At 47.3% G+C, this 14,588-nt stretch overlaps 1 protein-coding gene across 1 annotated transcript in view; it reads right to left on the bottom strand.

Moving 5' to 3' along the window:
* Positions 1–1,203: 1,203 nt before the first annotated feature.
* Positions 1,204–14,588, bottom strand: part of LOC308577329 (vascular cell adhesion protein 1-like) — a 42,686-nt gene continuing 29,301 nt past the window's right edge. The window contains exons 3-5 of the mRNA XM_081177440.1: positions 13,072–13,362; positions 7,277–7,537; positions 1,204–2,075 (exon numbers count right to left, since the gene is read on the bottom strand). Coding sequence (XP_081033566.1) covers positions 1,981–2,075; positions 7,277–7,537; positions 13,072–13,362 — 647 coding nt within the window. The 3' untranslated portion in view covers positions 1,204–1,980. The remainder of the gene's footprint in view (positions 2,076–7,276; positions 7,538–13,071; positions 13,363–14,588) is intronic.

Raw genomic sequence — 14,588 nt, 5'->3', positions numbered from 1 at the left:
AAAGCTTTTAAAAATCACATTGTCAGGAAAGCATTATATAATGTCTGGATTAAATACAAAGACTGTTGGAAAATAAAACCCCAAGGTGGTTGTCACCAATGGAGGCAAAGGCTGTGAAAAAACTCAATATGGAGGCCAAATGGCCGAAATGCGGGATTGGCTTCATTATTATCAAATAATGGAGGTGTACAAGTTGGACAGGAAAATTGGCTTCCAGGTGGAAAAATCAAAATTAGAAACAGAACTGTTAGAACCCAATACTAAGAACTTGTCAAGAATGTATAACTTGCTGTTGAAATGGAATACACAAGATGAAACAGTGAAATCAGCCACGATAAAGTGGGCACAAGATATTGGTCATAGCATTATGTTTGCTGACTGGGAACAGTTGTGGACCACCGGTATGAAATTTACGGCATGTAATGCCTTAAAGGAAAATATTATGAAATTGATTTATAGGTGGTACATGACTCCAGTCAAGCTTGCAAAAAATTACCACTTGTCTGATAATAAATGTTGGAAATGTAAAGAAACGGAAGGTACTTTTTTTCACCTTTGGTGGACATGCCCAAAGATTAAGGCTTTCTGGGAAATGATATATAATGAAATGAAAAAGGTATTTAAATATACCTTCCTTAAGAAACCAGAGGCTTTTCTCCTGGGCATTGTCGGCCAATTGGTGCTAAAGAAAGACAGAACATTCTTTATGTATGCTACAACAGCAGCAAGAATTCTCATCGCAAAGTATTGGAAGACACAAGATCTACCCATCCTGGAAGAATGGCAGATGAAGGTGATAGAGTACATGGAATTGGCAGAAATGACTGCCAGAATCCGAGACCAGGGAAAAGAGACGGCGGAAGAAGATTGGAAGAAATTTAAGAATTATCTTAAGAAACATTGTAAAATTAATGAGTGTTAAAATGATGCGGTTTTAGAAAATAAGTGGATTACAGCTGTAAAGATTAAGTTTAAAGAAAAGAAAGGTTAACAATTAGATAAAAGTAAGGGTGAGGATTTGCTGAACTAAAAATTTGAAAGTGGAATGCAGAAAGGGGAGGTATGAGGAGGTCGGTGAAGTAAGTTTTAAGAAAATAAGGATTTGAAAGTATACTTGTTTTTCTTGTTTGTGTTTGTTTGCATTGTTGTGTCTGATTATAAAATTTGTGAAACTTTAATAAATATTTTATATATAAAAAAGGAAACGTTTAACCAATTCAATGATTTTATTGGGAGAAAGGTGGGCAGAGAAAGGCTGCTGAACCCCAAAATCTGAACCAAGGAAAGTTGCACTCAGCAACCTGTATAAATGGGGGGGGGGGAGCAAAATTTATCTTATTTTGCATAATTTATTCTGGTGCTGCAAATCATAGGGAAGGTCTCCCCACAGCGGCTGGGATCAAACCAGACTAAGCTTCTGAGATTTCAATGGACATTTTCCACATCCTTAAGGGCTGAAAACTTGATCCCCTCACCTATGATTAATACAAATATTCTTTTCTAGCTGAATTCCACGTCTGATAGCATATTCTATATGTTTTCTCTGCCAGAGCTCTAAGATCCACTTCAGCTGCTCTAAAGGTACTTGGCTGTTCACCAGGGGTGTGGGAAGGGGAGGCAGTGAGGTGTCATCCCTGGGGGAGGGGTGACAAAATCCCCCCAGTGGCGATCCGCTGCACTGAATGCTCCGCCCACTGGTGCACGGCATGTGCGCTGCTCCGGCTGCCCGCGCGGCTCGCTCCACCATTGCTCTTCACAGCAGCAGTCCCTGATTTTGTCTACAGCTAGTAGCAGATTGATGGAATTCAGGTGCTTTCAGACTATCATCCAGTTCTACCGAGTGCTGCAATGTCCTGAATCACAGTAAATTATTCCCTCTCTTGGTTGCTTCTGTGGGGGCTTGCTAAGAAATGGATCTTTTAGCAGTCTCCATTGTGTCAAAACAGTCTCTTTGAGACTTTGAGCTTTCTTCCCCAATGATCATCTTCTTTTTAGGCAGTAGCCAATGGTGCTCAAGATGCCCAAGACCAACACCGACACGATCACCCAGACTGCAACCCAGCTGTGAGGCGCCTCTGCAATAATAGAAGACAGCACATTAGGTGATGGATGTAATGGGTGCCTGAATCCAGATTTCTGCATTGCAGGGGTTTGAGCTGGATGACTCTCAACATCTCTTCCAACTCTACCGTTCTGTGATTCCAGGATGGAATTGGGCTGCGGAGGAAGAAGTGCTCAGTAAGGGGGGGACAAGCAGCAAGAAGGGCTTGTGCACCGGAAAACAGGCTGCTGCAACAGATGGACCCTGGGCAGTGGCGTAGCGTGGGTTGTCAGCACCCGGGGCAAGGCAAGTAATTTGCGCCCCCTAACCCGTGGATTTGCGCACACTAACCCCCAGATGTTGCGCCCGGTGCGGCCGCCCCCCCCTGCACCCCCCACGCTACGCCACTGACCCTGGGGCACAACCAGCCATGGAGAAATTCTGCATGAGCCTAACTGAAACCAACAGGATGTAGGAAGTATGCAAGAGCCATACAGTGCCTCACCTTTCAAAGTGTTGATGCTGACCTTTAAAGCCCTAAAGCCAAAGCTGATGAAAGGCACTCCGGGCCCCCGAGGCCCCCAGAGCCTCAAGCGACAGCAAAGGATCCAGGAATACCCCCAAGTTATGTACCCGCTTCTTCAGAGGAAGTGTAACCCCATCAAGAGCAGGCGACCTCCCAGCCATCCAGTCTAGGGAGCCACCCACTAACAGTGCCACAGTCTGATCTGGATTGAGCTTCAGTTTGTTGGTTCCATTACTGAGGCAAGAGGATGGATGGCGGCTAATGGATTGAGGTTGAATCCTGACAAGACAGAAGTACTGTTTTTGGGGGACAGGGCGGGTGAGTATGGAGGGCTCCCTGGTCCTGAATGGGGCAACTGTGCCCCTGAAGGACCAGGTGTGCAGCCTGGGAGAGAGCCAGTGTGGTGTTGGAGAGCCAGTGTGGTGTAGTGGTTAAGAGCGGTAGTCACGTAATCTGGGTAACCGGGTTCGCGTCTCCGCTCCTCCACATGCAGCTGCTGGGTGACCTTGGGCCAGTCACACTTCTTTGAAGTCTCTCAGCCCCACTCACCTCACAGAGTGTTTGTTGTGGGGGAGGAAGGGAAAGGAGATTGTTAGCCGCTTTGAGACTCCTGAAGGGGAGTGAAAGGCGGGATATCAAATCCAAACTCTTCTTCTTCTTCTTCTGGGAGCCATTTTGTACTCACAGCTGTTCATGGAGGGGCAGGTCTATTCTGTGTCCAGGGCAGCTGTCTACCAGCTCCATCTGGTACGCAGGCTGAGACCCTCCCTGCCCGCAGACTGTCTGGCCAGAGTGGTGCATGCTCTAGTTCTCTCCCTCTTGGACTACTGCAAGGTGCTCTATGTGGGGCTACCTTTGAAGGTGACCCGGAAACTACAACTAATCCAGAATGCTACAGCGAGACTGGTGACTGGGAGCGGCCGCTGAGACCACATAACACCAGTCCTGAAAGACCTACATTGGCTCCCAGTACGTTTCCGAGCACCATTCAAAGTGTTGGTGCTGACCTTTAAAGCCCTAAACAGCCTCAGTCCAGTCTCCACCCCCATCGTTCTGCCCGGACACTGAGGTCCAGTGCCAAGGGCCTTCTGGCGGTTCCCTCACTGTGAGAAGCAAAGCTACAGGTAACCAGGCAGACAGCCTTCTTGGTAGTGGCACCCGCCCTGTGGAACACTCTCCCATCAGATGTCAAAGAGATAAACAACTACCTGACATTTATAAGACATCTGAAGGCAGCCCTGTTTAGGGAAGTTTTTAATGTTCGACATTTTAATGTGTTTTTAATCTTTGTTGGAAGCCGCCCAGAATGGCTGGGGAGACCCAGCCAGATGGGCAGGGTACAAATAATAAATTGTTGTTGTTGTTGTTGTTGTTACTGTTACTACTACTACTACTACACTGGTCCAGCACTTCCCCTGCCTTACCTGCAGATGTAAAGGAGAAGTAGAGGTGAGTGTCATCCGCATACTGCTGACAACATACTCCAAACCTCCAGATAACCCCACCCAGCAGTTTCATGTAGAATGTCAAACAACATGGGGGATAGGACTGAGCCCTGCAGAACCCCACACTGAAGGTTACATGGGGTTGAAAAGCATTCCCCAAGCAACACCCTCTGGGAACGACCATCCAAGTAGGACTGAAACTACCGCAAAGCGGTGCCACCCACCGCTCCAGCAGGATACCATGGTCGATGGTATTGAAAGCCACTGAAAGGTCAATGAGAATTAACAAGGACATGTTTCCCTTGTCTCTCTCTCGACAGAGGTCATCATACAGAGCGACCAAAGCAGTTTCTGTGCCAAAACCAGGCCTAAACCCCATTTGAAATGGATCCAGAAAATCAGTTTCTTCCAAAAGCGCCAGGATCAGGTCTATGACCACTTGCTCCAGAACCTTGCCCAGGAAAGGAAGATTAGCAACTGGCTGGTAGTTAGTTAGGTTTTCCAAATCCAGGCAAGGTTTCTTAAGGAGTGGTTTTACCACTGCCTCCTTCAAACAGGCAGGGACCTCCCCCTCTTGTAAAGAGGCATTGATCACCTCCCTGGCCCAGCCAGCTGTTCCCTCCCTGATGGTTTTTATCAGCCAGGAGGGGCAAGGGTCCAGAGTGCAAGTGGTCGCCCTGACTGATCCAAGCACCACATCCTCGAGCCTTACCAACTGAAACTCATCCAGCACAACAGGCCTAGACTGTGTTCTGGACACCCCATGAGTTTCATCTGCTATAACAGCAGAGTCAAGGTCTTGGTGGATAAAATGTGCAATTTTATATTCAAAATGTTACCGTCAGTTCTATTATCTCCTTTGGGTCAGCCTGGAAAAGACCTGGAAAAGCTCTGCCAAATGACATAATGAGGATGCAATGGATGCAGCAAAGTATGCCTTCTTTGCTGCCTTCACTGTCACTAGGTAGGCTTCATAATGAGCCCTTACCAGTGTTTGGTTGCATTCATTTGGATCTTCCCTCCATTTGTGTTCAAGTCGTCTTCCAGCTTGTTTCCTTGCCCTAAGCTCTGGAGTGTACCAGGAGACCAGTTGGGCTCCACGAAGTGGGAGAGGGTGCTCAGGGGAGTTTGTGTCAATAGCCCGAGCCATTCGGGTGTTCCAGAGGTCAGCCAGGGCTTTGACAGGGGCACCAGTCATATCAGCCGGAAAACCCCCCAGAGCCGTTGGGAATCCTACTGGATCCATCAGCCTCCAAGGGCGGACCTTCCTAATAGGTCCCCCACCTCTGCAGAGGGAAAAGGTGCTGGCATCCTGAATCTCAACAGGAAGTGATCTGAACATGACAGGGGACTGATGTTGATGTCCCGCCCCTCATCACCCTCTTCCTGCCCAGGTGAGAAAACAAGGTCCAGAGTGTGGCCTGCCATGGGCGTTGGGCCGGTGACATGGTGGGACAGCCCCATGGCTGCCATGGGGTCCTGAGCCGCCCCAGAGCCAACTGCCTTGGCATGGATGTTGAAGTCTCCCAGAACCACCTAAAAGTAGGGACCACGTGCCCAGGAATCATAGGACCAGCTGGGAGGGCAGAGTTAGTTCAGGGCCTGAAGATGCTTCATGGAGAAGCTCCCAGCAATTCCTCACACGCATCCCCTCCAAGTGTCCCAATATTATGGAGGCAGTCCTGGAATTACCATCCCGGCTTTTGTTTTGATCCCGGAATGTCCTGGAATGTCCCTATTCCCCCTGCCAGCACCAAGCTTGAGGAGGAGGAGGAGGAGCTTGTCTCCAGTGATGACGGTGGTGGCAGTGCCAGCTGCGAGGGAGCATCCCGTTGCCTCTCCATGGCCATCGCTGTCGGCCTCCTCCTTTGGGCAACTCATCGCAGCTGCTGGAGAGCAGGCGAGGAGGAGGAGAGGCTGCCACCGCCAAGGCCCAAGCACAGCCCCATGGGACGTGCAGGCAGAGCCCTCCTGGGAGGGGAAGAAAGGGGGGAGCAGAACGCAATCGGTCTGGGTTTTTAAAAAAATGCTTTGTGCATCTACATCTAGTTTTGCCCCTTTCTAAAATGTATTTATGGCTGTGTGTTTTTCTTTTTGTAAATCTACCAAAGAATAAAATAATACAAAACAAAATTGGGATTAAGGTGTTTTCTCAGGACGGTGAAGGACCTGTGTGCTGTGTCCTGTTGGTGTAGCAGTGGTGGCCCTTGCCTTTCTTCTGACAGGAAATGGGGGGTCAAGTCCGGTCAGTTGGGGAGGAGTGGGAAATGTCCCTATTTTCATCTGAGGAATGTTGGAGGGTATGCCCACAGGGCAGCAATGCACAGATTCTGCACTGCCTCACACCACCTCAGAGTGATGCAGCTGAAGAGATGGCATTAGGATGCATCCACATGAAGCTGTTTAAACAATACGTCTTTGGCTGAATGTATTTTCTTTTATGGAAAATTATCCTTGACTTCCAGTTTGGTACTGGAACATTCCTTGCAATGGTTCCCCCTTTCTTTCCATTTATATCAACCTCAACTGTGGAGGAGTAATGAAGTGCAGCCCCTCACCTTTGAAATTATCAAATCTGAATTGATCTCCTGTCAGATCCCCCAAATTGTTCTCCACGCATCATGACTTCAAATTCTCTTTCAGGATCATATACAGTGGTACCTCGGGTTACAAACAGTCCTGCTTACAAACGCTTCGGGTTACAAACTCCATAAACCCGGAAGTAGGTGTCCCGGGTTGCGAACTTTGCCCCGGGATACGAACACAATCCGCTTCCGGGGCCGTGGGAGGCCTATGTAGGGAATGCGCGCTTCAGGTTAATAATGCTTCGGGTTAAGAACAGACTTCTAAAACGAATTAAGTTTGTAACCCAAGGTACCACTGTATGGTGAAATTTCAATTCCTAGTCTCATGAGAAACCAATAAATTGAGATTCTTTGAGATGGGTGTGTATTTTAGGATGGATGGTTCTCATCCTGTACAAGTTTTCACCAGAGTCTACACAGTTTTCATTGGCATCACAATAGCAGCTCATATTCTTCCCTCATTTAATCTGAGTTAATTTATCTGAGTTTAATTCTGAGGGGAAATTAAATGAGTTAAAAAAGCAACAACGACTGGTATCAATGGCCCATTTGTGACATTTCAATGACCCATTTGCAAATTAAGTCCCGTCCTGGAAGCACCCTTGGATGAGGAAGGACGTCGAGAAAGTGCTACGCTGGGGGAAGGGGGAGACTGGAAAGAAAGTCATATGCAACCTACCTTCATGCAGAATGTCAACCTTTGTTGAGCCATTGCCATAGACATTATGTACTAGACATCGGTAAGTCCCATTGTGGTATTTTTGCGCTGAAGGGATTGTGATGGTCTTATTGTTATCTGAGTACTCCACACCAGTCTGGGAGGGGAGATCCCATGAAAACTCTGGAAAGGGCTTTCCCTCTGCATGGCACTTCACCACAAGGGCTGCACCAGTTTTGTACACCGGGAAATTTGTTGAGATGTTCACATTGTATGGACTGGCTGCAATAAGAAAAAAAATGGTTGATGAGTACTAATGGGGGACTTCAATTACCCGGATATTTGTTGGATGTCAAACTCAGCCAAGAGCATAAGGTCAAACAGATTCCTCACTGGCCTTGCAGACAACTTCGTTGTCCAGAAAGTGGGAGAAGCAACAAGAGGAACAGCCATTTTAGATCTTGTCCTAACCAATGTTGATGACCTGGTTAGTGGGGTAGAAGTGGAAAGTTCATTAGGCGCAAGTGATCATGCTCTTCTGAAGTTTACTATACAGCGGAAAGGAGCAGCCAAGCATACTAGGACTCAATTTCTTGACTTTAAGAAAGCCGATTTCATAAAACTTAGGGAAGTGCTGGGTGAGATCCCATGGACAGTAATACTAAAAGGAAAGGGAGTTCATGATGGCTGGGAGTTTGTTAAGAGGGAGATAGTAAAAGCACAACTTCAGGCAATACCAATGAGACGGAAACATGGAAGGGGCCTAAAAAAGCCAGGGTGGCTATCTAAAGAGCTTTTAACTGAGTTAAGATTAAAAAGGGATGTGTACAAAAAATGGAAAAGGGGGGAAACCACCAAAGAGGAATTCAAACAAATAGCCAGCACATGTAGACACAAAGTCAGAAAAGCTAAAGCACAGAATGAACTCAGGCTTGCTAGAGAGGTTAAAAGCAACAAAAAAGGTTTTTATGGGTATGTCCGTAGCAAAAGGAAGAACAAAGAAACAGTGGAGTCACTCAGAGGAGAAGATGGTGAAATGCAAACAGGGGACGCAGAAAGGGCTGAACTCCTCAATGCCTTCGTTGCCTCAGTCTTCTCCGATAAAGAAAACAATGCCCGACCTGAAGAATTTGGAGCAAATGATTCAGCAAAGGAAACACAGTCCAGAATAACTAAGGAGATAGTACAAGAATACTTGGCTAGTTTAGATGTATTCAAGTCTCCAGGGCTAGATGAACTGCATCCAAGAGTATTAAAAGAACTGGCAGATGTGATCTCAGAACCACTGGCAGTCATCTTTGAGAATTCCTGGAGAACAGGCGAAGTCCCGGCAGACTGGAGGAGGGCAAATGTTGTCCCTATTTTCGAAAAGGGGAAAAGAGAGGACCCAAATAATTACCGCCCAGTCAGTCTGACATCAATACCAGGGAAGATTCTGGGGCAGATCATTAAGCAAACAGTCTGTGAGCACCTAGAAAGGAATGCTGTGATCACCAATAGTCAGCATGGATTTCTGAAAAATAAGTCATGCCAGACTAACCTGATCTCGTTTTTTGACAGAATTACAAGCCTGGTAGATGAAGGGAACGCAGTGGATGTAGCCTACCTTGATTTCAGCAAGGCATTTGACAAGGTGCCCCATGATATTCTTGTAAAGAAGCTGGTAAAATGCGGTCTTGACTATGCGACCACTCAGTGGATTTGTAACTGGCTGACTGACCGAACCCAAAGGGTGCTCATCAATGGTTCCTCTTCATCCTGGAGAAGAGTGACTAGTGGGGTGCCACAGGGTTCTGTCTTGGGCCCGGTCTTATTCAACATCTTTATCAACAACTTGCATGATGGCCTCAAGGGCATCCTGATCAAATTTGCAGATGACACCAAACTGGGAGGGGTGGCTAACACCCCAGAGGACAGGATCACACTTCAAAACGACCTTGACAGATTAGAGAACTGGGCCAAAACAAACAAGATGAACTTTAACAGGGAGAAATGTAAAGTATTGCACTTGGGCAAAAAAAATGAGAGGCACAAATACAAGATGGGGGACACCTGGCTTGAGAGCAGTACATGTGTAAAGGATCTAGGAGTCCTGGTTGACCATAAACTTGACATGAGCCAACAGTGTGACGCGGCAGCTAAAAAAGCCAATGCAATTCTGGGCTGCATCAATAGGAGTATAGCATCTAGATCAAGGGAAGTAGTAGTGCCACTGTATTCTGCTCTGGTCAGACCTCACCTGGAGTACTGTGTCCAGTTCTGGGCACCACAGTTCAAGAAGGACACTGACAAACTGGAACGTGTCCAGAGGAGGGCAACCAAAATGGTCAAAGGCCTGGAAACGATGCCTTATGAGGAACGGCTAAGGGAGCTGGGCATGTTTAGCCTGGAGAAGAGGAGGTTAAGGGGTGATATGATAGCCATGTTCAAATATATAAAAGGATGTCATATAGAGGAGGGAGAAAGGTTGTTTTCTGCTGCTCCAGAGAAGCGGACACGGAGCAATGGATCCAAACTACAAGAAAGAAGATTCCACCTAAACATTAGGAAGAACTTCCTGACAGTAAGAGCTGTTTGACAGTGGAATTTGCTGCCAAGGAGTGTGGTGGAGTCTCCTACTTTGGAGGTATTTAAGCAGAGGCTTGACAACCATATGTCAGGAGTGCTCTGATGGTGTTTCCTGCTTGGCAGGGGGTTGGACTCAATGGCCCTTGTGGTCTCTTCCAACTCTATGATTCTATGATTCTATGAGTTGCAGAAGCCATCAGCCACCTGCAAACGATATACAAATGGTCCTTTATTTACTATTTTTTAAAATGGGCTTTGAACACTTTTCTATTCCAATCCTCTTTTAATTAAACTGCTGCACTAAAGTGTTCTTTGAAAAATAAAAAAAATGTTTTATGCTTGTTCTGATTATGCTTCAATTTGTTTTTAAATAAAGCACTATGATGGGTTTTATTTTGTTAGCACTGCTGCTTAGATTTTGTAAATATAGTTAGATTGCAGGAGTGAAATAGTTTTAAAATTACTGTCATTGTTTTGAGTGATCTTTGTAAGCTGCTTTCAGAAGGCTCATCATAAAAAGTGTGATATAAATAGGTAAACAAATAAATCATAAACCTAAAACAGCTGTGAGAGACCCTAGAGAGCCATAGACAGATGGTATTCCAGTCACAGCACCAGAAGCCAAGCATTGCCAGGCTACGATGGAGACCAAACACTCCCCAGTCCCAAGTACATTGCACCCAAAAAGGAATGACCACTCCCCACATTAAATGGGGGGGCACCCCCGGACCCTATGCGGCACCATTAGCACAGGCTTGGCTTCACCGTCCCCAGGTGGGATACCTGGAGGTCTCCGCCTACCTCAGTCAGTTGCCCAATCCCGCCTGAGGAGGCGTTGCCAAGGTGATCAGGCCAGGTAGGGGGAGGGACTACCTGCCCACACAATAGGGGGAGAGTCTTACCTGGGAATTGCCAGTTGGCTCCAGAGCTTCTCCCACCCTACCCACCCTCAGTTAAGACTTCTTTTGCAGGTTAACCTTTTCTCCACAGGTACGCAGGCGCTGCTACATCAAGGTCAGTGTTGAAGGGCCAGAAAGGAATTCTCCTGCATTGGAAGGTTTGCCTTTCCCGTAGTAAAACGTCACAACTTTGGCAGTATCAGGCCTTGGGCGGAATCCTTTAGTCTATCTTCCCTGAATTGGGGGGGGGGGGCGTGCAGAAGTGACCCACGCCCCCCTCCTCTTTGCAGTGGTGATACCAGGGTTCCCCGTTAAAGGGGTTTTTGAGGGGAGGCTTTGGCCGTACGCCTAAAGGTCATCATTGCTCTCCCCTGCGATGGCGGCGTAATGGGGGCGGCTATCTCTGTTTGAACATATGTTCTCCAGAGCCGGCCCATCCCCCCCCCCCACACACACACACTGGATAACCCTGATGCTCCCTAGGTCCCCGGCAGGGGACTGGGAGGGCTAAACGCCCAATGCCTGAGCCAAGGTCTACCCACATCTGAAACATAATAAAGTTGTGGCCAATTTTAATCCCATACCACGTTGTCTTGAGTTGTTATTCCACATGGGGGTCGCCCAGGGTTCGGGGGACTCCGCCTGTCCACACAAAGGAAGATTCAGCACATTGAAGCCTATTCTTGCTTAACTTTGTTGTACTCCATTACCCAAACAGGGGGATGCCTTGCTGGAGCCTTGCAAATAAGCTCACAAAAGATAGTAGCTTTTTACTTTGGCTTCTTTTACTAGCCCCATGCCGTAGCATCCTGATCGCCGCCTGGGCCAGGCACAAACGGGGGGAGCCCACCGCTTCCACACTGCAGCTGGCTGGCAGTGTTGAGCCGCCTCTCCAACTCTTGCCCTGGGGGTGTTGCTGCGCAGATCGGAGGAGGGCCCTGTGGCTGCTCTCCGATTCTTCTGGGGTGCAGCTGTGGCCAGGGGATGAAGCTCCCTCCACACAGCTCCCTTGTGTGCTGGATGCCATCGTCAGAGAGGGGGGCATAAAAAGGCTGGCCCAGTCAGGTCTTTCTCTGTCAAGGTTCCTGGTTGAGCCCCTTAAAAAAATGTGCCTGGGCGGTGACCTCCATGCTATTGTACTAGCCTGCTAAGTGAGCAGCCTGCTTCTTCCACAGCCAGCCAGTATGGAAACACAATGTCCGAGCCTCTTAACAGGCCGATAAAATCAACACCCTGATGATAAAAAGCTCAACAACTTTGGTCTGCCCCAGACACCGGCAGGGGTTGCTACACCGCTGCTGGTCCTCAACTCCTCCTATCAGGTAAGGAGGGTGAGCTGAGCCTGGCTGCCTGGATGGAGATGAATTCTCCCCAGTCCATCCCCTGAGAGTTGAAGCAGCTTGAAGGTGATACAAGGTGACAGCATGTTTGTCCATAATGTTGAGGCCCATCCCACAATTCTCAAACAGGTTTTGTAGGGTTTTATATTGCCTCAAAAATAGACAATAATGGGACAAAAAATAAACCACAGGCAACAACAGTTTTGCTAATATTGTAATGTATAAAGCCCTAGTCAGCTTAGGTAACACTTTCTCCCGTATAGTTCATTGGTGGGGCCTTCTTGGTTAGACCACAGCCTGCAGATGCCCTTCTTGAAGTCACCATGGAAACGGCCTTCTCAGTTTGGGCTCCCATCCAATAGTGCTTTTCCCTCCAAAGGGCACTCAAGTGTATGCAGTACCAGCACCTTTTTGTTGTTGTTACAGTAAGTGCCACACTTTTTAACCACTACAACTTCATGGTGAGTACTGGCACCTATTTCCCCCCCCCAAAAAAAAACCCACTGCCCAACTCCATGGGCATAGCTGGGGGGGGGGCAGGGAGGGGCAGCTGCCTCCCCTAAATCAATAAAGATCAATAGTAATACATAGGTAGCTGAGGTTCTCCCCCCCCCCCAACAAAAACCCTGGCCAACCCTATGCAATAACATGCCCTTGAAGCACCAACAGCAATGTGCTTCCATCATTTATAGAATACTTTTTTATTTACACTGGTCTTAGGGGCCCAATAAGATTTAATGGGGAACAATAGTTAGTGGTGGGTGCTGTATTATTTATTGTTTAATGGACTGGCTTAAATGAATTTGTATTTCAGCTGGTTGTAAATTGGGTGGCATATAAATGCATTTTAACACGTAAATAAATAAAATACTCAGCTACAGAAGTATCCTAAGCCCTCTAGGCTAGAACAAATCGTTAGATACATGTGTGCATAAATTACTTCCAAACCAGCCCTCCCAGCCCTGAACACGTGGCAAAACCAATCAGATGCATAGCAAATAGAACTTACCCACAATCTTCAAGGTTCTGTTTGCACTTTTTTGCAGTACTTCTGAGCCCACCTGGAGGTCAGCTTCGCAGAGAATGACATCCCCATCCTCCTGAGGCTTAGCCAAAAAGCTGTACTCCACAGAGATGCTGTGCTCCCACTTCAGGATATTACTGCCCTTTTTCAGGAAGATGCTGACATTAGATGGGGAGCTGGAACCTCTCACTTTCAAACTCGGGATGCTGCATACAATTTTCTCCCAGTGATTAGCCACAATCTTGGAAGTAAGGTTGAGAACTGGGGTTGAGAACTCTGGGGGGAAATAAAGATATGAATGGCCACCATCTGAAATGGTAAGTGAGGACTAACTAGTAAAGAGGCCTAGGAAATCTACAGCTCCTGGCTTTCTGAAGTTGGAAATGTTAACCATCCCAGTCGTTTAAAATAAATATAGACAACAATTTCAGGGCAATGGGAGGGAAAACTCTGCATGACAACTGAGCATCCTAAACTAATCAAATAATGGTGGACAAGGATGAACTCCAGTTGGTTGGTTGGTTGGCTGGTTGGTTGACTGACTGCTCTTATATACTGATTTTCAGGGCAAAGGCATTCAAAGGAAGTTTACAAAAGATAATTTATCTACAATAGAAGGATATAAACACAAGTATCAAAGCCTTCTTTTGAAAGTTCAGTTTGTTTTCAATAAAATATTTTCTTTATAGGAAACCACTACTCAAAAGTTCAGCCCAAGCCATCCTGCTGTTCCAGAGGTTGGCCAAGGCTTTGACAGGAACGCCAGTCATATCAGGCAGAAAATCCTCCAGAGCTGTCTGGAAACTACATGGATCCCACAACCTCTGAAGGTGGGTCCCCTGCCTCTACAGAGGGGGAAAGATGCTAAAAGCCTAAAACTCAACAAGAAATGATCTGACCACTTTCAGATCACCGTCTTCCTACCCAGTCGAAAAGACAAGATTCAGAGTGTGACCTACGATGTGCGTTGGGATGATGTTATATTGTGACAGCCCCATGGTTGTCATGGCAGACATGAAGTCCTGAGCATCCTGAAGCAGTGGCATAGCATCGAGGGGGCACGACCAGGCAGCCCCCCCCCCATGGCAGGCTCCCTCATTGTGATGGCCCAACACCGCCAGCCACCACAGCTCCACTCCCGGATCAGACCTGACCCAGGAGTGGATTTGCCACCCCTCTTCTTGGCTGTGCACAAGTATGCCCCCCCCCCCGCTCCACTTTGTGAGAAAAGATGCAGCAAGCTCCCTCCACACTCCACCCCAGGCAGTGGTAGCATATGCTTTGCTGCTGCCCTTAAGTTATGTGCTCCCAGAAGGTGTTTTGTTGTAAGATTTGTGCTGCTAATACTACATGCAGCATGATTTTTGTAGAACAGAGGAGCCGCTAAGATCATGTGCCCCAATCACCAAAATGTCTTGGGCGGGTCTTGGGTTTCCCTCCCTCTTTCCTCAGGCCTCACAGCCATGTTATGCAGCATACCATGTCTAATAACATGTGTACTC

Source organism: Podarcis bocagei (genome assembly GCF_964188305.1).
Source record: "Podarcis bocagei genome assembly, chromosome: 17".
Taxonomy (NCBI): Eukaryota; Metazoa; Chordata; class Lepidosauria; order Squamata; family Lacertidae; genus Podarcis; species Podarcis bocagei.
Note: the sequence above shows the minus strand (reverse complement) of the source record. Positions and strands in the feature narration are given on the sequence as shown.